Source organism: Furipterus horrens, unplaced genomic scaffold (assembly GCF_987537825.1).
Source record: "Furipterus horrens unplaced genomic scaffold, mFurHor1.1.pri manual_scaffold_11, whole genome shotgun sequence".
In the NCBI taxonomy this organism is placed as follows: domain Eukaryota; kingdom Metazoa; phylum Chordata; class Mammalia; order Chiroptera; family Furipteridae; genus Furipterus; species Furipterus horrens.
In genome coordinates, this window is record NW_028327181.1 from 3,428,826 (window position 1) to 3,448,884 (window position 20,059).

General features: G+C 55.3%; 1 protein-coding gene and 1 long non-coding RNA gene across 3 annotated transcripts; one reads left to right on the forward strand and one right to left on the reverse strand.

Annotated features, from left to right (window-relative positions):
* Positions 1–2,771: 2,771 nt before the first annotated feature.
* LOC149996767 (uncharacterized) lies at positions 2,772–5,410 on the reverse strand. 2 transcript variants are annotated; one of them, XR_016514326.1, is made up of 4 exons: positions 5,275–5,410; positions 5,111–5,173; positions 3,991–4,083; positions 2,772–3,107 (listed from the first exon to the last, which is right to left on the reverse strand). It is a non-coding gene; the product is annotated as an uncharacterized LOC149996767 (long non-coding RNA). The 2 variants fall into 2 exon arrangements; XR_016514325.1 differs by having other exon boundaries at positions 5,111–5,410.
* Positions 5,411–10,821: 5,411 nt separating this feature from the next.
* On the forward strand, positions 10,822–19,950 carry HPD (4-hydroxyphenylpyruvate dioxygenase). The gene is made up of 14 exons (XM_090290760.1): positions 10,822–10,888; positions 11,018–11,044; positions 11,466–11,528; positions 11,861–11,965; positions 12,515–12,557; positions 12,756–12,838; positions 13,692–13,781; positions 14,675–14,778; positions 15,127–15,204; positions 15,723–15,885; positions 15,980–16,051; positions 17,424–17,546; positions 19,384–19,500; positions 19,601–19,950. The coding sequence occupies exons 1-14, from the start codon at positions 10,886–10,888 to the stop codon at positions 19,709–19,711; spliced, it is 1,182 nt and encodes a 393-aa protein (XP_090146886.1). The 5' UTR covers positions 10,822–10,885; the 3' UTR covers positions 19,712–19,950.
* Positions 19,951–20,059: the final 109 nt, after the last annotated feature.

A 20,059-nucleotide genomic window follows, 5' to 3' on the forward strand; every position in this document is an offset into this window, starting at 1 on the left:
GGCGGGGTCGCCGGAAGCCACACCCTGCTGAAACACGTGGTCTTGTGGCGACTCCACTGGGGCAGAGTGACATCGCAGTCCTGCTGGCGCGGACCAGGGCACGTTGACCTCTCCCTAGCTGACTCGTTTTCTGTCCTCATTCATTCCGCTAACGTTTATTAAGCGCCTGCTGAATGTATGTGCGAGAGCTCTGCGCCTGCGCTCCAATCCAGCCCTCCACAGCGCTGAAGGGTTTACAAGACACATTCATACTCCTCTCTCCAGTTTTTACCAACCCCGGAAGCTTAGGTTCAAATCCAGGGCTCTTGCCACTTACTGCAATGTCGTGACCTTGGGTTACTTCCCTTCTCTGAGCCTCAGTTTCCTCACCTGTCTATTAGTTCAATAGCCATAGAAATCTGTCTCATAGAGCTGACATTTTGCCAATGAGTATTTATTGAATGACTCCTTTGTGCTGTACACTATCCTGGGTGCTGGAGGGGTGAAGAATTCAGGGCTCGGCTCAGTTCCTGTTACATATGAAGGTCTCTCTAAATTTTGGTAAAAATAGTGATGATAATAACATTAGTACTAGTAATTTATCAAATAGTTACAATGTGCCAGACACCGTTTTTAAGTGCCTTCCGGGTAAATAACCTTAAAACCAGGATTATTATTACCCTTATCGACAGCTGAGAAAACCGTCCCAATAACCGACTTGCCCAACTACAAAACAAGCAGCCCAAACTTCAACCCAGTTCCCAGCCGAAGGATGAAACTTAATATCTTAGCATGTGCCCCTCATGTTTAGCACTGAAAAGAGCGCGCCGTCACTTCTGGAGTATTTGAACATGTTTGCCCTGAATCCAATCACGGAAAACAAACAGGCAAACCCTCCCCAGGGAACATTCATCAAAACAACCGGCCCGAACTCTTCCAAAAGGTCAGCATTGTGCAACACGCCTGCGTGCGAGGCAACCGCCTAGATTAAAGAAGACCAGAGGGACACAGCACTGAAAGGCGATGTGCGTCCTCCAAAAATAAATAAATAAACAAAAGCTCTAAAGGGTGTTCTTGGGACACCTGGGGAAATTTGAATATGAGCTTTACATTAATAGTGTATCCATATTAAATTCCCTAAGTAAGACAATGGTATTAGGATTACATAAGAGAATCTCCTATTCAAAGGAAATGAATGTGAAGTATTTAAAGGTACAGTGTCATGATTACTGCAACACATTTGCAAGTGGTTCAGGAAAAACAGCGATCCACACGCATATCCATATAAAGAGAGATAGAGGGGGTGAGGGAGGAGGGGGAGAGAGAGCAAAAAAAACCCATAACAATAGGTAAATCTAGGTGAAGGGTATATGGATATTCATGGAAAGTATCTTGTGACCCTTTGGAGGTTTGACATTTTTCCATGTAAACAGGGCGCGGAGAAGAGTCTCACCTATGCAGTCTTAAACCAGAGCTGTTGCTCAAGTCACCGTATTATGTTGTTAGTGTCAATATTGTTGTTATTATAACAAACCTGGATCCTGTCCCTTCTCCTGCCTTTATAGCTCTCAAAGCCGTCATCACCTGCACCTCTCTTCTCACCCCACCACCCCAGTACTTTCTCAGATTGCAGCAACATCAGCTTCTCGGTGGGCCTTTCGTCCGTTCTCCACAGGGCAACCTACCCAAAGAGTGACGCGGTCACTCTACCGTTTACACGTCTTCGATGCCTCTCCAGCATGCTTCTTTCAGCTTTCAAGACCCTCCTGATCCCTGCCTGCCTTTTGGACCCACCCACACACAACACATAGCTTAGGTTCCAGCCACCCTGAGCTTCTAGCAGTGTCTGGCACATCCGCTGCAATGTCTCTCTCAGTACAGCGTCTTAGCACCTGCACGTGCCTCGTCTAGGACATTATCTTGGGCCAGGCTGATTTCAGCTCCTCCTTCAAGAGCCAGCTCAAACATTACCTCCCCTGGAAATCATTGTCCAACCTGCCCCCAAAGCGGGGCTGTTTACTGCCGTTTTCACCAGGTATTGTAAATGAGTGTTTATCTGGGTGTCTACCCATGGAGGGCTCAGCGATGTTGGATGAGGCTTGTTTATCTTCAAATGCTTGACTGAGTCATGCTTTGCAGGATTCTAAGGGAACAGGCCAAGAGAATAATATTTGCTCTCTCCCCATTCCAGTTGTTCTGGTTCATCTTACCTGCAGCGGCCACAGGTAGCCAACAAAGCCTTTGTTTTAGAAAGCCACCAAGATTTGCAGAACTGAAATGGTTTGCCTCTTCCAAACACCCGTATTTGCTCGTTTCCATTTCAGAACGAGAGGGAGGCCAAGGTACCCGGGATTGGGGGAAAGAGCCAGGAAGCTACAGCTACCCAGGTTGGTCGTGATCCATACTGCCAGTTTTCAGGACTCAGCAAACTCCGTGTTTCCCCTCGGCCCTGGCCTGGGAGCCAGGAGGCTGGCAAGTCAGTTACCCTCATTCCTGCATCTGTAAACCAAGGGGCTGGACTTCAGGGTCCAAACCAGTGACAGGCTTGCAGGAACTGGCTCACTAGGGATTTTCTAGAATTTTAAATTAGTTACTGAATCAGTTCAGGGGCCCATCACGAAACAGCGGGCACACTCAGAAGGATAGTTAAGGGGCGTTTAATGAAAGGACTATTTACAGAGTCATGAGCAAGCGTAAGGGGGCAAATGAGACATGATAAGACCACCCGGGACTGGCACCTGTCGGGGTCAGATCCCACCCCCAGGCCTACAGGGCCAAAAGGCAGGAGTATTTAGACACTTGGAAAACGAAGATGCAGAGACCCACATGGTGTATGATCCTATTTTTAAATAACAAAGTTGGCTCTCCCATTATATGTGTCTATACAAGGGGGGGAGCCAAAACCCAGAATTAATTTATAAATAATTGTGTATTTCTTCTTACATGTTTAAACCTCAGCCACCTTCAAAGCGCCCTCCTTTTGATGCAACACACCCATCGAGACGTTTTTTCCTCTGCTCAGAACAGTTTTTGAACTCGTCGATTTTGATGCCTTTTAGTGTTTCTGCCGTTTTTTGTTTCACCTTTTCCACCTGGGCAAAACATTTCCCTTCGAGGACTTTTTTCATCTGGGAAAACAAAAAAAAGTCTCTTGGGGCAAGATTGGGTGGATAGGGAGGGTGGGGCATGGGGGTCATCACGCTTTTGCTCAAAAACTGCTGAACACTCAGCACGGTGGGCAGGTGCGCTCGTAAGTCACCCGTCGTGAAATGGGCAAGCACATTGAATCTTCAAAAAAAGTTCACTAAGGCCAGACGCAGCCTCTCACAACAAGGCCAGCTCGTGCATTGATCCAGACAGGTTCCTAGAACCCTCACCTAGCAAGGGAAGCCTGGACTACAAGGGGCCCACCCTCCAGGAGATAATTCCAGGGTTTGGGGCTCCCCCTTGTATCTGCTTGCATATGATCACATGAGACGGGAGAAAGGTGGGGTTGTACACGTGAGATTGTTAATATTGTGTGCCTGGGCAGAGTGCGGGGCAGAGGAGAAGGAAACTGGAAATATAGGGCACTTATTGATATAAGTTCAGAGTAATTCAACAAAGAAAATCATTGCCAAAGAGCATGAAGCTGTACACGCGTGTGAGCCAGATCATGGCAGATGCTGCTTCTAATTGTTTGGTTAAAGTAATTATGATACAGCCTTTCAATGAAAGACACGCACAAAAGTAATAAACATAGGTATTCCTCACCAGGAAAAGTGTTTACAAAGCATACATAAAAATACCCTACAGACAAATATCATGTCTATACATGTTTCTATGTTTTTAGAAGGTAGCCTGGGCACATATGACCAGATTGTCTGTGGTAGTTGCCTAGAGAGGGAGGGTTATGGGGGGTTGCTTTTCTGTAGTGCCCCCCCTTTTACTTTTAATTGTGTGTATTTTCTCCTCCTCCCTCTAACTTAACTTCTATTAATTCCGTCATAGAGACTGAAATAAAACACTGACCTGAGCTGGTTAAACAGGTGCGTTCAGTCTGCGAAAATTCAGAGCGGTCTGCGTTTTGCACTTTTTCATGTGTCTCAATCTTCAGGAGAAATACTGTTTCCCGATGTCAAAAAATACACAAAGTCATAAAGAACATTTCAGAACCGATGCAACTTTTAAAAATTGAGATGAGATTCAGGCCACATCAAAGTAGCCGTTTTTTAAGTGGACGATTCAGCGGCATTTAGTATATTTACAAGGTTGTGCAACCACCACCTCCCACCAGTTCCAGGACATTTTCGTCACCCAGAGGGAACCCTGTGCCCATCAGCAGTTACGCCCCTCCCCCCCCAGCCCCTTCTGTCTTTACGGATTTACCTATCCTGGATAGTTCAGGTAAATAGAATTTAAAACAATATACTATTTTTCAGTCAATGGATTTCACATAAAAATGCAAACGTGCAGCTGCTTTTGATGGAAATCTGACCAGACGAGGCCCCGGTCCCCACAGGCAACACCTGGCGGAAGCCGAGTGATCATGGATCGTGGTGACGAAGCAGGAGTTTAAACTCCACAGTCCCGCCCCGCTCTCTCTCTCTCCTGTATCAGCCCCCTGGCTCCTGGAGCATTTGGGGGGGCAAGTCTCCAGGTAACAGCCTCTCGGACCCTTTTCATTCGTTAAAATCCTGAGGGCCTCCAGAGGCAGGGAGGCACACCAGGAAATACGAGAAACTTGGCCGGGGGCCAAGGAGGCGAACCTCAGCTCCACCACCCACTGGCATGAGCCCCTGAGCTCCTCTGAGGCAGCTTCCTGCCCCGTAAAATGGGCATCGGTCTCGTTACCGTGCCTGCGTCCCCGGGTTACGTTAACTGCAAAGCACTGGCCACAGTCACTCCGGCCCCTGGAGACAGACAACAGGGCTCTGGTACTACCGCTCTCCCTGATACTCAGAAATGGGAGGAGGCGACTCAGAGAGGTGACGTGATCACTGAAGGCAGCTCAGCAAACTGGCCACCAAAGCTAACTCCCCTGAGAAGAACGAAAGGCGGGGATCAGAGGGAAGGGTGGCCGCTGTTCGAAAGCTTGGGGACTTTAAATGGTGAGGGCGCAGGGTCATTCTGGAAGGGGTCAATGATTTACCTTGAGTAACTTCGTCCTCGGCTTATGCAAGTGACAAAGGTGCTCTTGTGACGGTAGCTTGGCCTGAGAGGAGACAAGAAACCCCTTTGATGTGCCCTGGGCCTGGATGTCACAGCAGCTGCTCAGCCTCCACGGCCACTGCTCCCCTCTGACGGGTCCCCAACCTCCGAATGGCTTCTCCTAAAGCAGAGGCTGGGGTGCAAGATGTTTTTAGGGATCCACCTCGGCAACAGGAAGCGGGGAGCCAGCTGGGGGAGAAGGAGCCATCCATGGTGCGGACCCTTCAAGGCCTTGGTCGACCTCACCGGGAGCTCCAGAGACAAAGCTGCCCGTCCGGTTGTCCCCACGGGGCTGGCATGGCCTGACCGGGCGCCCCCTGCCGTGCTCAGTCCCCGAGACTGGGCCACCCCCGAGCAGAGGTGGCCTGTGGCGGGGTCTCTGCGGCCACCCAGACCCTGGTGAGGCCAACCACCAGCCACCGGTCCCGGCCCCTGGGCAGCAAGTTCCTCTCTGAGGGGCTCCGCCCGGCGCCTACCCAGGGGCGCACCGCGGGCAGAGAACGTAACACAACAAAAGCTGTCCCCTTTACCCGATCGCTCTGAGCCAGCGAAGGCAGACAATGTCAATGCCAGCTGCTGAAGGACAGCCTCCACTTCCCCCCACTGTGATGCCTGACATGAAATGCTCATAGATACCATTGCTGTTGCTATTATTATTATTATCATCATCTTATCATTGCCTTTAGAGAAAGAGGAAGGGAGAGAGACAGACAGATGTGGCCAGGGCAGCGCCCCTAGATCAGCTTAGCAAACCCCGAGCTCAGAGAGAGGTGCTTCTCGAGCACCAGGCCCAGGGCAAGCCCACCTGGCCGGCTCTGGTCCGGCGCCCATCCCTGAAGCCATCACGGGGTTCTCGTTGGCCAGTCCTGTCTCACGGGCCCCAACCACCGGGACAGAGAAGGGGAAGGACAATTCCCCAAAGTGAGATGCTGTCGTGAGACTGGGTAGGAAGTGGTGCTGGGACGCAAAAACCGCCAGCATCCCGGACACCCCTCCGTGCCCCAGAGCCAAGCACAGCGAGGCAGGCCACCCTGCCTGCACGGTCTGGGGCGCTGAGACTCAGACAGGACCTGGGGGTGGCCCACGATCACGGTCTCTGGAGCGCAGGGGTCCCGTGTCCCATGCCACTGACTCTCTGGACTCTCAGGCTATGACCGATGCCTGTCAGTACAGCTGCCCGTCACTCCAAAGCTCAGGCACGTGGGCGCTGGGCCCCAGAGATAAAGTTCAGCTTCACCCAGCTGCCCTGCCGGCCCTGCTGCATGAGCCCTGATAACAGCTGGGCACCCCGGCCAGCCCTCACCTCTTCAGGTCCCCAACTGATATCTCAGCCATTGGTGGGAGGGCTGTGGGCCCGGCCGGGCACAGGGAAGTTCTGTTGATGGGCTTGTCCCTCTGAACCCTCATTAGTTCTGTTTAGGGTCTTTACAGATTCTAGGAAGCAGAGCCCAGGGCTGTTGGACTGTTTTTAGGTCCAGGTTCCACATGTCACTAAAGGCTCCTGGTTTATTTATGGTCCCCAGATATAATAACGAATCAAAAACAGGCCGCTGGGACCCTCCAGCCCTAGCATAGCAGCTACAGACAGGCAGCTTCCTGCTCGGCTCTCTTGCCTATGCTGACCTTGATCAGAGAAGCTTTTCAAGTCCCGATGAGGTAGCAGCTCTGCTGTAAAACCCTCAATAGCTCCCCATCGCCTCAAACATAAAGCCCACACCCCCATTCTGACATTTGAGACCCACATTCCTTATAATAAGCATAGTCGGTAACCACTCATCACCTCTACTACAGGCTAGGCATCAGAGCACTCCAAGGACATTAAATCAGATGATCCTTGTAACCACCCTAGGAGGGAGGTACCATTATCATTCTCTCATTTTAGACGAGGACAGTGAGGTTCAGCGAGGTTGAGGCGCCTGCCTACGGCTGCTCAGCAGGGGCACCTGCTGCCTACACAGGGCTTTCCTCCTCTCCAGCCTGTCCGCAGAGCCCCTGGCAAACCGAGTGCCCCCCTACCTCCCTCCTCTGCCCACCGCCCACCGGTCCCACTGCCAAGCCTGCCCTTCCCACTCGGCGGCAGGCCAAATGAAGAGGAACCTCCTCCAGGGTCTGAATGAGTAAAAAGACAACTGACAGATGAGGAAAAAGTTTACAAATCATGTATCTGAGAAGGGACTTGATTCCAGAATATACAGGAAACTCTTAAAACTCAATAATAAAAAGACAAATAATCCAGTTTTAGAACAGGCAGAGCATATGAATACATACTTCTCCACAGAAGGATCAACAGTAGGCACACAAAAATCAACATCGTTAGCTCCTAAGGGAATGCAAATCAAAACCACAACGAGCCCCAGCTGGTGTGGCTCAGTGGCCTGAGTGCCGGCCTGTGAATCAAAGGGTCACTGGTTCAATTCCAGTCAGGGCACATGCCTGGGTTGCAGGCCAGGTCCCCAGTTGGGTGCATGGGAGAGGCAACCACACATGTTTCTCTCCCTCTCTTTCTCCCTCCCTTCCCTTCTCTCTAAAAATAAATAAAATCTTTAAAAAAAATAAAAAGACAAATAATCCAGTTTTAAAATAGGCAAAGCATAGGAATACACACTTCTCCACAGAAGGATCAACAGTAGGCACACAAAAATCAACATCGTTAGCTCTAAGGGAGTGCAAATCAAAACCACAATGAGCTCCAGCTGGCGTGGCTCAGCTGCTTGGGACCAGTCAGCAAAGTGAAAGGACTCCCCCTCAGGTCAGATGCCTGGGTCACAATCCATGTGATTGGTGTATCTCCCCCCCCCCTCCCTCCCTTCCCCGCTCTCTAAAAACAAATAAATAAAATCTCTAACATAAAAATGTGTAAGTGTGGCTTTGGGGGAGTCCTACTTATCGAAGAGTAACTTACACAGTGAAATTGACCCTTTCCAGTGTGAGCATCATGAGTTTTGAAGACACATACGGTTACGTAACGATCACCATGGCCCAGATACAAACTAATTCCCTTCCCTCAGAACATACCCACCCCCCACCCCCCACCCCCGCTGTGTACCTTTGTCATTGATCCCTCCCCAGCCACCCCCTGATGACCACCGATGTACCTTCTGTCCCCAGCGTCCCGCCTTTTCCAGTGTCCCACATAAACGAGCCAGACAGGGCAGAGCCTCAGGAGTCTGGCTCCTTGCCCACATGCTGCGTCCCCCAAAGGCCACCTTGGGGAATGTTTGGGCCCTTTCTCTTCCCACCTTGAGGACAGAACAAAACCCAAAGGCATCGTGACACAGGTCTGTCCCCTCGTTTTAGCCAGCACTGCGGGCACTGGCCAAGGGACCTGCTGGTGAGATTCCTGAGGTCCCATCGATTGGTGTCAGATCCAGGGGGAGTTTGCCTCTCACAAGTGACACAGCTGCAGCTCGAGCCACTGTCTGCCGCCACGGGCCACCCCACAGCCACCCAGGCATCAAAGGTTTGTCACCCACTCCAGCAGCCACAGAGGCCGCTCCAAGGCCCACGGGCAGGTGCCCAGTACTCAGCAAGGTCCACCGTCATAAGGAAGAGCTAGGAATCGCACATTCATACCTTCAGGGGGACATTCCTTGTCCCTCCATCCCCCCTTTTCCCAAACTGCTCCTGCCGTCCTTCAGGAAGTCAGGCCGTGGCGCAAATTCCACAGCTGCAGCCCCTGCGTCGGGGGCTCCCAAGCGCACCCCAGGTTTGGCGGCGCGCTGGGAGAACTCACGGAGCCAGCATACAGCCCCGCTCATGGCCGAGATGTTTTACAGCAAACACCCAACAGGGTGAGCCCAGGGGACAGGTGCGTGGGGGGACGCCCAGGGGACACAGGGGCACACGGGATGCCCTTAGTTCCTCCAGCAGGGGGCTGGGTCTAGTGCCTGGGCCTGAGCTTTATTGGACGCGGGGGCTCGGCGTAAGGCCCCTAGCCCGTCCTAACGGCGCCCTCTCCCCGGCGGGCCCCTCTGGCCTGTGAGCTCCACTCTGGGCTCCTTCTGCTCTGGGTTTCTCAGTTGGTAACCTGGACCCAGGGCGGTGGGGTGGGCCCCGAGGACGGGCTGGTGAGGTGCCCCACGAGGGTCAGGGTCAGGGTCGGGAGGAGGGGCCCCCTGCCCGCCTCCAACCCTGTGCAGAAAATGGAGAAAAGAAGGGAGAGGGCGACTGGGCTGGCGGGGCAGGACCCAGCTTCAGAAGCACACAGGCTGGGCTTCACGCCCCGGTTCCCACCACGTCGCCCACGCGGGGGTTGTGGTCCCAGGCACGCTCCTGTCATCTGTCTGCTTCTCATCTGGGAAACCAGAACGTTGGGCTGAATGATCCTTGAGGTCATTACTAGCCACAAAGATCTGTTTTTCTGTATTTTTTTAAACGGCTGATGCAGGCCCTGGCTGGGTCGCTCCGTGGTTTGGAGCACCATCCCATACACGTTGCGGGTTCAATTCCCCATCAGGGCACAGGCCTAGGATGCGGGTTCCATCCCCAGTCGGGTCGCGGACAGGAGGCAACCAACCCAAGTTTCTCTCTCACGTTGATGTTTCTCCTTCTCTCCCTTCCTCTCTCTCTCAAATCAATAAACATTCTTGGGCGAGAATTTTTTTAAAAGGCTGATGTGGGACACTTCGGGAACCAAGATGCAAGGGGACCGACCGCAGCCCGGCCAGCGTCAGGGCTGCCGAGAGTGTCCAGGCGTGAGGGTCATCAGTAAAAGCGGTTTTCTGTGAAGGGGGCTCAGTCACAGAGCCTCTGGGGGCCGGGGCCGTCCTAGAGCCCTCGGCAGGTGCCATGACTGCCTGGCAGTCACCAGGCCAGCTTCCAGGAAAGCGGGACCTGAGGACTCCGGGGTGTGGGTACTGCGGAGAGCCCTGGCCTTCCGGCTTCCAGAGCGGTCACATCACCCACCCACCGCCCTGGAGATACCGCAAACCTGGGCCAGGGCAGGGCCGTAACCCCTTCCACCGAACTCAGGCCGCGGCAACACCAGCCCTCCCCGCCTTCCCTCAGCCCCCCAGCCCCAAGGAGACGTAATGAAACATCACCGACATTAACAGGCCTTACTATGCGCCAGGCTCTACGGCAAAGACTTAGGGGTTCCTCATTTAAGCCCCACCACCCCGTTATCGCTCTCATTTTACGGGGGGGGGGGGCACTGAGGCTCAGGGGGTGTGGTGAGCTTCCCCGGTCACACAGGAGGCAGCAGGTCCAGGACGCAAACCCCACACCCGTGCGTCTGACCATTGTGGGGTACAACGGAATGCAGTCCTTACACCAGATGTAAACCCCACACTTGCCATACACACACGGCTTCAAGACAGCACCTCAGCCCCTCCTCCTATTCTCCCCGAGTGAGGATTCTGGAGCCACCACGGCGCTCAGCCTGGCCCCGGCTTCCGAGCCTTGGATTCTGGAGGGCAGAGATCACAGTCTAAGCCCAGAGTCCTAGCGAGCATGTGCCCTTGGCTTCCTGCCCTGGCCACTGGGCAAGTCACTGCCCCTCTGCACCTGACTACATCGCCCTGTCCAATGGGGTCGAGGCTGGATCAGGTGCTCCCAGGCCTGGGAGCTTCCAGGGATGGGGCCAGCCCTCCTCACCCCCCGCCCCAAGACCACAATGGCCAGAGGTGGGACCTGCCGTGCGTTAAATACCCCTGCCCAGCACTCCTCCAGACTCTTGTGCCAGTGTTCCCAGCAGGAAGCGTGACCAGGATCCACCATGGTAAGTCCCTGCCTAGGGCTGCGGCAGAGGCTCCCTGGGGCTGTGGGATCTGCAGGGAGACTTCCTGAAACATCTGTGGCCAAGCTTCCAAACCCTACTGTCCTTTTCTTTCCTTTTCTTTCTCTTTAGACGAGTTACAGCGACAAAGGAAAGAAGGTAAGCAGGAGGGAGAAGCGGGGGTTGGGGTCCCGGGAGCCTGGGTGTCTGCAAACATCTGAAGAGGAATAAGTGGAGGGGATCTGTGATGTCCAGGATGGCGCTCAAGGTCATCCCTGCCACCCCCCATCCCCCTCAGACTGAGCTGGACTCCAACTTGCCCTTCTAAGAAAAACATTTATCTCAAATTCCTTCCAACCTCTTCAGCCTGTCTGGAAGTTCTTTCTAAGATCCAACTGAAATCCATGTTGCTGTATCAATAGGCTGTTTCTCTCTGTGAAACCTGGACAGGCCTCCCGGGAGCTCAGATTCTACACGAGAAACCTGTTTTGTGGCCTGGCAAGGCTGGGGGAGTGGTGGGGGGGACAAGGGAGGTGACCCACGTCCAAGGACTCAGCCTTGTCCCCTCTCTCCTTCTCAGCCCGAGAGAGGCCGATTCCTCCACTTCCACTCCGTGACCTTCTGGGTGGGCAATGCCAAGCAGGTAGAGGCAAAGGCGAGGTACTGGAGTGGGCAGAGGGTGGGCAAGAGAGTCTCTGGGACAAGTTTGTGATTGGCCCCTGGGAGGGGAGGGTCAGGACCAGTGTTGGGACATCCCAGGAAGGACAGAGACTCTGGGCCCCACTTACATAATCAGGGCCAGAGCCAAACAGGACCTTATCTGCGGCCGGCAGGGGTCAGAGAGCAGCCCTTCTTCTCAGGAGGGGTTCTGCCCTGGCACCATGGGGCAGACAAGCTGGGGGGCTGCTTCCCCTGGGTCCCGCGGGCTGGCCGCTGGGCCCTCACGCACCCAACGCGGCTGCCACTCTGATCCAGGCGGCGGCGTTCTACTGCAGCAAGATGGGCTTTGAGCCGATCGCCTACAAGGGCCTGGAGACGGGGTCCAGGGAGGTGGTCAGCCACGTGGTCAAACAAGGGCAGGTGAGTCCCCAGCCAGGACGCCCCCAGCCGGCGGTCCTGCCCCCCTCCTCCCGCTGGCCTCTGAGCTCCCTGAGACTCGCGCCTTTGGATGAAGATCCAGACCACGAGGCCCGTGGTCCGGGCAGCCCCAGGCCTCTTCCGGGATGCTGGGGTGCAGCACCCATCAGCCCCCCGCTCGCCCAGGCACCTCTGTACCACACACCACAGGGACCCTCTTAGTGTTTTCTCCTCCAACGCCGGCCTCACATGTGGTCAGGAAAATGGGCGGCGGCCTGGGTGTCAGAGCTGGGGGTCTGAGCGGCGCCCCCCACGCGGCAGGCCTGACTCCGCGGCTGGTCTCAGGCCCCGGGGACTGGGCGGCAGAGGAGAGGCCCCGATCCCTCAGGACAGGGGCTGCAACCCAGGGCCAGGGATCCCACCTGGCTGGAAGGGCTAATCTGGTTCCCTTTGCCCCACCGGGGGGCGGTAGCAGGCCAGGAGAAGGGGGTGGGGGTGCACCTGCCCACACTTGCTGGGGCCACAGCTCACCCCTTCTTCTCTGTGTCTTAGATTGTGTTTGTTTTCTCCTCCGCTCTCAACCCCTGGAACAAAGGTGAGGGGACCCCAGAGGGGTTGAAGGTGCCAGGGGGTGGAGACCTGGTATTGTGGGTGGAGTTAGGGACATGGGGAGGGTGGGGTCAGAGTTCAGGAGGGGGCCTCAGCCCAGGAGGTGGAGCCTAGCAGCCTGGGAGTACAGGCCACAGGGCTCTGAATTCAGTGCCACCCTCCCCCACCCCCCCACTGGCCACAGAGATGGGCGATCACCTGGTGAAACACGGTGACGGAGTGAAGGACATCGCGTTCCAGGTGGAAGACTGTGACTACATTGTGCAGGTGAGACCACACCTGGGCTGGCCAAGAGACTAAGGCTCAGCCGGCCCTCTGTCTGCACAGGGACCCCCACCTGTCAGGGTTGGAGGCCACGGCCGTGCTGAGCGACACCCGCCCTGACTGTGTGTCCTCTCCCTGAGCCTCGGGTTCCACAGCCACAGCACGGGGTGTGACCACAGCTCCCGCCCCACTGCGTCCGCACACGAGGCAGTGAGATCACAGTTCCTATCTCCTGAGCACGGCCCCGAGCCAAACACTGTACTCGAGAGGCAGCCTAGAGGCTCAGAGCGTAGCTTCCAGGGCAGACTGCCTGGGCCTGACTCTTAGTAGCTGTGCAATCTTGGGCAAGTGGCTTCACTTCTCTGTGCTTCAATGGCCTCAGCTACAAAAGGGAGACAAGCACAGCCCCTTCCACGGAGCATTGCCATGAGGTTAGCAGTTACTCCCTACGTGGCGCCTCACATGTCATAGGCAGAGACACGCACTAAGGAAGGTCTTAATACGTACATGCATGAACTATGCATATAAGGCACTTGGCAGAGGGTCTGACACATAGTAGGTGCTCAATTAATGCAGCTCATCGTCTTATCGAGCCACCCTTTTTACAGATGGGCAAACTGAGGACTGGGGAGGGGGAAGGGCCACAGTGTCAGGACAGGCAGGAAAGAACCCGTCCACCCTTACCTGGTTTGTTACCCACAGCGTCAACTCTGGGCCTGGGCCTCAGTTTTGCAATCTGCCAAATGGGCACGAGGCATGGGTATCAGGGGCCTGGCACTGTACCTTGCAGAGGTGGCCCAGCAGGAGCAGCCGGCAAGGGTCCAGGCCTTACCATCTCCTTCCCCACCCCCCTTAGAGAGCCCGGGAACGAGGCGCCAAGATCATTCGGGAGCCCTGGGTGGAGCAAGATAAATTTGGGAAGGTGAAGTTCGCTGTGCTGCAGACGGTGAGTTCATGTCGGCGCCCCGCCCCCAGACTCCGGTCCATCCCACCTTGTGCCTCGAAGCACAGAGCTCTCCCTCCAGTCTGACCGCCCGCAACGCCTGGCCAGAGTGCACAGGCGGCGGAGAGCTGCCTGCCACCCCTCCGGGCTTCCCTTCCTCCCCAGTGGGGGTGACATCATGGGGACGTAAGCTGAAGAAAGTAGGGGCACCGGACCCGGGGAAGCCCCAGCCCGCACTAGCTGTGTGACCGGGCAAATCTCTTCCCCTCTCTGCTACTGCGTGTAAATGAGCCAGGACTGGGTTGGACCCCTGTGTGCGCTGAGACTCTGGGCCTCAGTTTCTTCAGCTGTAACCCCCGTAGGGTTGTCGTAAGGTCCAATGAGAGTGACATGGCCGTGTCACTTCGTTCTCACACAGCGGCGCCCGGCACACGGTAGACGCTCAGGCACAGATAACAGGTGTGTTCAGCACCTGTGTGGTTGCCACACGGAGACAACCATGGGTCCCGCTTCTCAAGATTAAATACAACTGAAAAATGGTTCAGCTGGAAAGGGCCCTTCAGGATGATTTGACCCAACATCCTCATCACCCTTCATTAGGCCCCAGGCAGTGACCCAGGCACTGGGGACACAGCGGTGAACAAGGACGTGTCCCTGCCCTCATAGAACCTTGGGTTCTGAGCGGTGGAGAGACTAGCAAAGAAATTCCCAAATGACAGGCTGCAATTCATTTCTGAAAGGGGAAGGGACCTGCCCGAGGTCAGACACTGAGCTGGGGTCCGTCCCGGGGGGGGGGGGGGGGGAGGGAACGGCCCAGGGCTGTGTCAGGGCCGGGAAACTCGGCCAGGGCTCAGAGGGGGAGCTCGGGGCCCAGCAAGGCGGTTTCCCGCCCGCAGTACGGGGACACGACGCACACCCTGGTGGAGAAGACGAACTACACCGGCTGCTTCCTGCCCGGGTTCGAGGCCCTGACACCCAAGGACCCCCTGCTCTCCAAGCTGTGAGTGCTCCTCCGGGCAGGCGCGGGGCGCTCTGAGGGTCCCCAAGGGCGGCTTGGAGAGGCAGCACAGAGGCTAGCCACACGGGCTCTGGAACCAGGCTGCCTGGGTTCAAATCCCAGCTCTGCTGCTTCTTAGCAACGTAACCTGGGCGAGTTCCTTTCTTCCTCTGCCCCTCAGGCCCTGCATCTGTAAAATGGGGCGAGTAAGGGGGTGTGAGCTGACACAGATAAAGTGCCTATAGTAGGTGCTGCATAATAGCGAGTTATTATTGTTATTGAGGGGCCAACGGGAAGGGGGGCAGATGAAGGGAGTAACCTCCTCACCCCCTAACCGAGTCCCTGTCCCAGGCCCCACTGCGGCCTCGAGATCATCGACCACATCGTGGGAAACCAGCCTGATCAGGAGATGTTGTCTGCCTCCGACTGGTGAGTCCCCGGCCCTCCCTTCCCACGAAGGCCCACTCCCCGGTCCTTTTGTCTCAGGACACCAGGGTGGGAAACAGGGCACCAGGTGGTAGGAAGTTAGCTTGAGGCCACCCATTCACCTGTTCCCTGTAAATCTGTCCCCATGGAGACCCACAGGGACCCACAGGTCCTCCCTCTGAGGAACCTTGGGGAATTGGCACGGGGTGGGTGTCACAGTCCTGGGGAGTTTGGAGGACGCCTGTCACTACCCAGACAGTGGCACCCCTGTGCACATTAGAAGCCAGCGCCCTCCTCGAAGCTCCCGCATCTGTCGGAGCATTGCCCTCCTGTAAGGCTCTGCTTACAAGGCTGGACTTCCACCTGAAGGAAAACTGTCCTAACACACGTACAAACCCATGACGTGCGTGATGGGAAGGACGGCTCGTTTTTGGAGTCTGCTCAGGGGACACATTCCGGAAGGGGGACTAGGGGCCTGGAGCCAGCCCCAGAGCTCACGTGCCCTGCCGGCTGCCCCCCAGGTACCTGAAGAACCTGCAGTTCCACCGTTTCTGGTCCGTGGACGACACGCAGGTGCACACGGAGTACAGCTCCCTGCGGTCCATCGTGGTGGCCAATTACGAGGAATCTATCAAGATGCCCATTAATGAGCCAGCGCCGGGCAAGAAGAAGTCCCAGATCCAGGTGGGGCCGCGCTGGGCAAGGAGGAAGCAGGCAGGAGGTTTGAGGGCTCTGGTGACGGGCCGATGACAGGGGTTTCCTTGTGGCCCTCCCGCAGGAATATGTGGACTATAACGGGGGTGCCGGCGTCCAGCACATCGCTCTCAAGACCCAAGACATCATTGCAGCGGTGAGAAGCCTATTCCTGGCCCCAATGCACGTCCCATGCGGCTCTGGAGCCGATCTCTGCAAAACAGAGTGGGGGCTGCCGCAGCCCTGGCCCTTCCACTGGCCCCGAGGGCCGACAGGGCCCCTGCTGGCTCCTGCCCCTCAAGTGCCCCTGCCCGGAGAGTCTGGTCTCTCCTCAAAACAGCACTCTGGGTTTTAGAAAGAGCAGGTGCCAGAGTTAACACGCAGCCTGGATTCTCTCCCCAGTTCTGCCAGTGACTTTCTGTATTTCTCTGGGGGATTCATCCCCCTCTCTGGGCTTTAGTTGCCTTACCTTGAAAATGAGGATATTAGATTATAAGATTGATTAGCTCCTTTTAGCCAAATTAAGTGTCCTGAGTCTATGGCTCCTGCCCCATTTATTCCTTAAATGGCAGCATGGCAGAGTGGACAAGAGCCTGGATTGTTCCATTTAATCCTGGCCCCACGAAAAATTCACTGCATGACCCTGGCCACTTCATCATTCGTTCATTCACTTACTCAGCAGATGGTTGCTGAGCACCGACTATGGGCCACGTACTGTTTTAGGTACTTGGGACCCATCAGTCAACAAGACAACAGTTTCCACCCCATGGAGGCAGAAGGCAAAACAAGTAAAATAGATAAAATGTTAGGTGACAGTGCGTGCTCTGGAGGAAAAGAAAGAGGGCAAAGGGGAGGGGCGGGGACAGGCACTGCAATTTCAGTCGGGTGGTCACGCAAGGCCTCATGGAGAGGGACACGTCTGAGCATGCAGAGCTGGGAGGGGCAGCCTTGGTAAGAGAGAGGCATGTGGCTGTCTGGGGGAAAGCAGCCCAGGCAGAAGGGACAGCCAAGGCAGAGGAAGGCTGAAGGAACAGCAACATCATGTGGTTGGAACAGAATGAGCAAAGGAGAGGGGGGTAGGAGACCAGGTTAGAACGTTGGAGAGAGGGCAGTGGGTGAGGACTTAGACTCTGACCCCACCGTGGGGTAAGCAGCAGAGTGACATGGCTTAGACTTTAATAAAATCAGTCTGGTTATGATGTTGAAAATAGGTCCTTAGTCTCTTAATGCTTCAGTTTCCCCACCTGTGAAACGGGGATAATGTCACCCAAGTGCCTCCAAAGATCACTGCAAGGACACGAGACAATGCAGAGTGCCGGGCACAGGCACACGGTGAGCGTCCCCTAAATGTTAGTGATTGCTGTTCCTCTAACAGGACCGAGGAGGAAGGGGGTGAGGTCACAGCACACCCCGGCATCTGGGGGGGCGCCAGGACAGGAACCCTGCCTCCTCCTGGCCCAGCACCTCCACCTGGCTAGGGGAGGTGAGCACGGAGAGAGGAGGCTGATCTTGACCTTGCTCCGAAACAGATTCGCCACTTGAGAGAGAGAGGCATGGAATTCCTGCACGTCCCGTCCACGTACTACAAACAGCTGCGGGAGAAGCTCAAGTCCGCCAAGATCCGGGTGAAGGAGAACATTGATGTGCTGGAGGTGAGGCCAGAGCAGGCTCCCCGGACAGCGGGCAGGACAAGTCGAGCTCCGACCTGCCTCACAAATTCTGCCCAACCCTCTACCCTGCGGGGGGCAGCGGGACACAGAGGGGAGCGAGGCCAGGCCCCTGCTGTCATGGGGCTTGCGTTCTAGTGGAGAGACAGATGACAAACAAATAACACGAACGCCATCAGAGAGGGAGACTCACTGCCATATAGAAAGGTAAAATAGGCTCTGACCGAGAGTGACCCGGGACTACTTTACAGGAGGTAGTCAGGCGGAAAGGCTTCTCTGGGGAAGGGACATTTCAGTGACATGTAGATCCTGAGAGGGAGTTGGCTGTGTGAAAGGCTGGGGAAAAAAGGTGGTCCTGGCAGAGGTAACAGCAAGTGCCCGTGCCCTGAGGCAGGAGCAAGCGTCAAGTGCCCCAGGAGCAGAAAGAAGGCTAGAGTGGAGGAGAGGAAGAGTGTGGCCAAGTCACAGAGGCAGGCAGGGGCCGATTCCTCTTGCGGGCTATTTAGGACTTTGGAGTTTGTTCCTCTGTGGCTGGAAACCATTGTTTGTTGCTTTCGTTGGTTTGTTTTTTTTTGTGGGTTTTTTTTTTTTAAGACTTTATTTATTTTTAGGGAGAGAGGGAGGGAAAGAGAAAGAGATGGAGAGAAACATCAATCTGTGGTTGCCTCTCATGCGCCCCCCAACCAGGGACCTGGCCCACAACCCAGGCACGTGCCCTGACTGGGAATTGAACTGGTGACCCTCTGGTTCACAGGCCGGCGCTCAATCCACTGAGCCACACCAGCCAGGGCTGTTTTGTTTTTAATAGTTTTAATAATATATAAGTCACATAACATAAATGCACTCTTTCAAAGTGCGTAATTCAGTGGTTTTCAGCTATTCACTATGTTATGCAACCATGATCAAAATCAAATTTTTAGAACATCTTCATCACTCTACAAAGAAGGGGTAGGACCTTAGCCATCACCTGCCAATCCCCCTATTCCACCGTCTCCTCAGACCTAGGCAACACGGATCTATCTTCTGTGTCTACACATTTGCCTTTTTGAACAGGTCATATAAATAGTGTCATGCAACATGTGATCTTCTGTGTCTGGCTTCTCTCTCAGCATCATGTTTGTAAGGTTCATCTGTGTTGTGGCAGGTGCCGGTGTGTCCCTCCCTTTTTATGGCCGAGTAATATTCCACTGTATGAATAGACCACAATTGGCTAATCTGTTCATCAGGTGATGAGTATTTGGGTTGTTTCTACTCTTCAGCTGTTATAAATAATGCCATGATAATTTGTGTGCAAGTTTTTGTGTCGACATATATTTTAATTCTCTTGGGTAAGATACCTAGGAGTGGCGTTGCTGGGTTGTATGGTAACTCTATGATTAACCTTTTAAGGACCTGCCAGATGGTTTTCCACCTTGGCTATACCATTTTACGTCCCCACCAGCAACCTATGAGGGTTCCAATTTCCACTGGAGAGTTTTAAGCAGGGAATGGCAGGATCTGATTTTTAAAAGATCCCTCTATGTCTGTGGGGAAGAGGGATTATAAAGAGGCAAGAGCAGAAGCAGAGGGACCTCTGTGGAGGCGACTAGGGTGGTCCAGGCGGGCCGTGAGGGTGGCTTACACAGGGAGGGAGCCAGGGGGCGTGGCTAACAGGACAATTTGGGGACCTATGTTGAGGTGTCTGGAACTGCTGGAGAAAGGGGTCTTTTCTTGACTTAGGGCGTGCAGGAACCCCTTCCTAGGGACTTTCTAAGGATGCCACGGAGCCAGGGTAGAGGAGCGCGTCAGCCTCCCCCAACGCGGGCCCCTGTCTCCCACCTAGGAGCTGAAAATCCTGGTGGACTACGATGAGAACGGCTACCTCCTGCAGATCTTCACCAAGCCCATGCAGGACCGGCCCACGCTCTTCCTGGAAGTCATTCAGCGCCACAACCACCAGGTAGACGCCCCCTGTCCCCAGCCAGCCGGAGGGGTCCTGCAGGTTAGTTAACCCCGCCAGCTTTCTGGGCCCACGACTCACCTCCTCTCTCCTGTTCCAGGGTTTTGGAGCCGGCAACTTCAACGCGCTGTTCAAGGCTTTCGAGGAGGAGCAGGAGTTGCGGGGCAACCTCACAGACATGGAGGTCAACGGGGTGGTGCGGGGCATGTAGGCCCCGCGAGTCCCGCCAGACCAGCCGAGGCCCCGCCCACCTGCCGTAGCACGGCAGGCCCCGCCCCCTAGTCCTGAAACACGCCCACCCTCAGGTCCTAAGGGCCAGCCCTTCCTACTGGCTATTCCCCTTAGGCCCCGCCCACCAGCCGGTCTGGGACCCGCCCCCAAGGTTCCGCCCACCTCCTGTCCCCGCCCGCCTCTGCGGCCCCCTCGGGAGTAAAGCTGACCGGAATTGCACGCGGGGTCTTGGTGTCTGTGCGGCGCAGGCGCAGTGAGGCCGTGTGGCCGCCAGGGGGCGGTAGCGCCGCAGAGGCGTCCGCGCTCGGGGTGCGGAGCGCAGCGGAAG

Bases quoted from the DNA above. Each gene is read 5' to 3' on its own strand.
- HPD (XM_090290760.1), top strand. The intron at 12,839-13,691 runs GTGAGACCACAC...CACCCCCCTTAG, and splicing joins ACTGTGACTACATTGTGCAG to AGAGCCCGGGAACGAGGCGC. The intron at 14,779-15,126 runs GTGAGTGCTCCT...TCCCTGTCCCAG, and splicing joins GACCCCCTGCTCTCCAAGCT to GCCCCACTGCGGCCTCGAGA.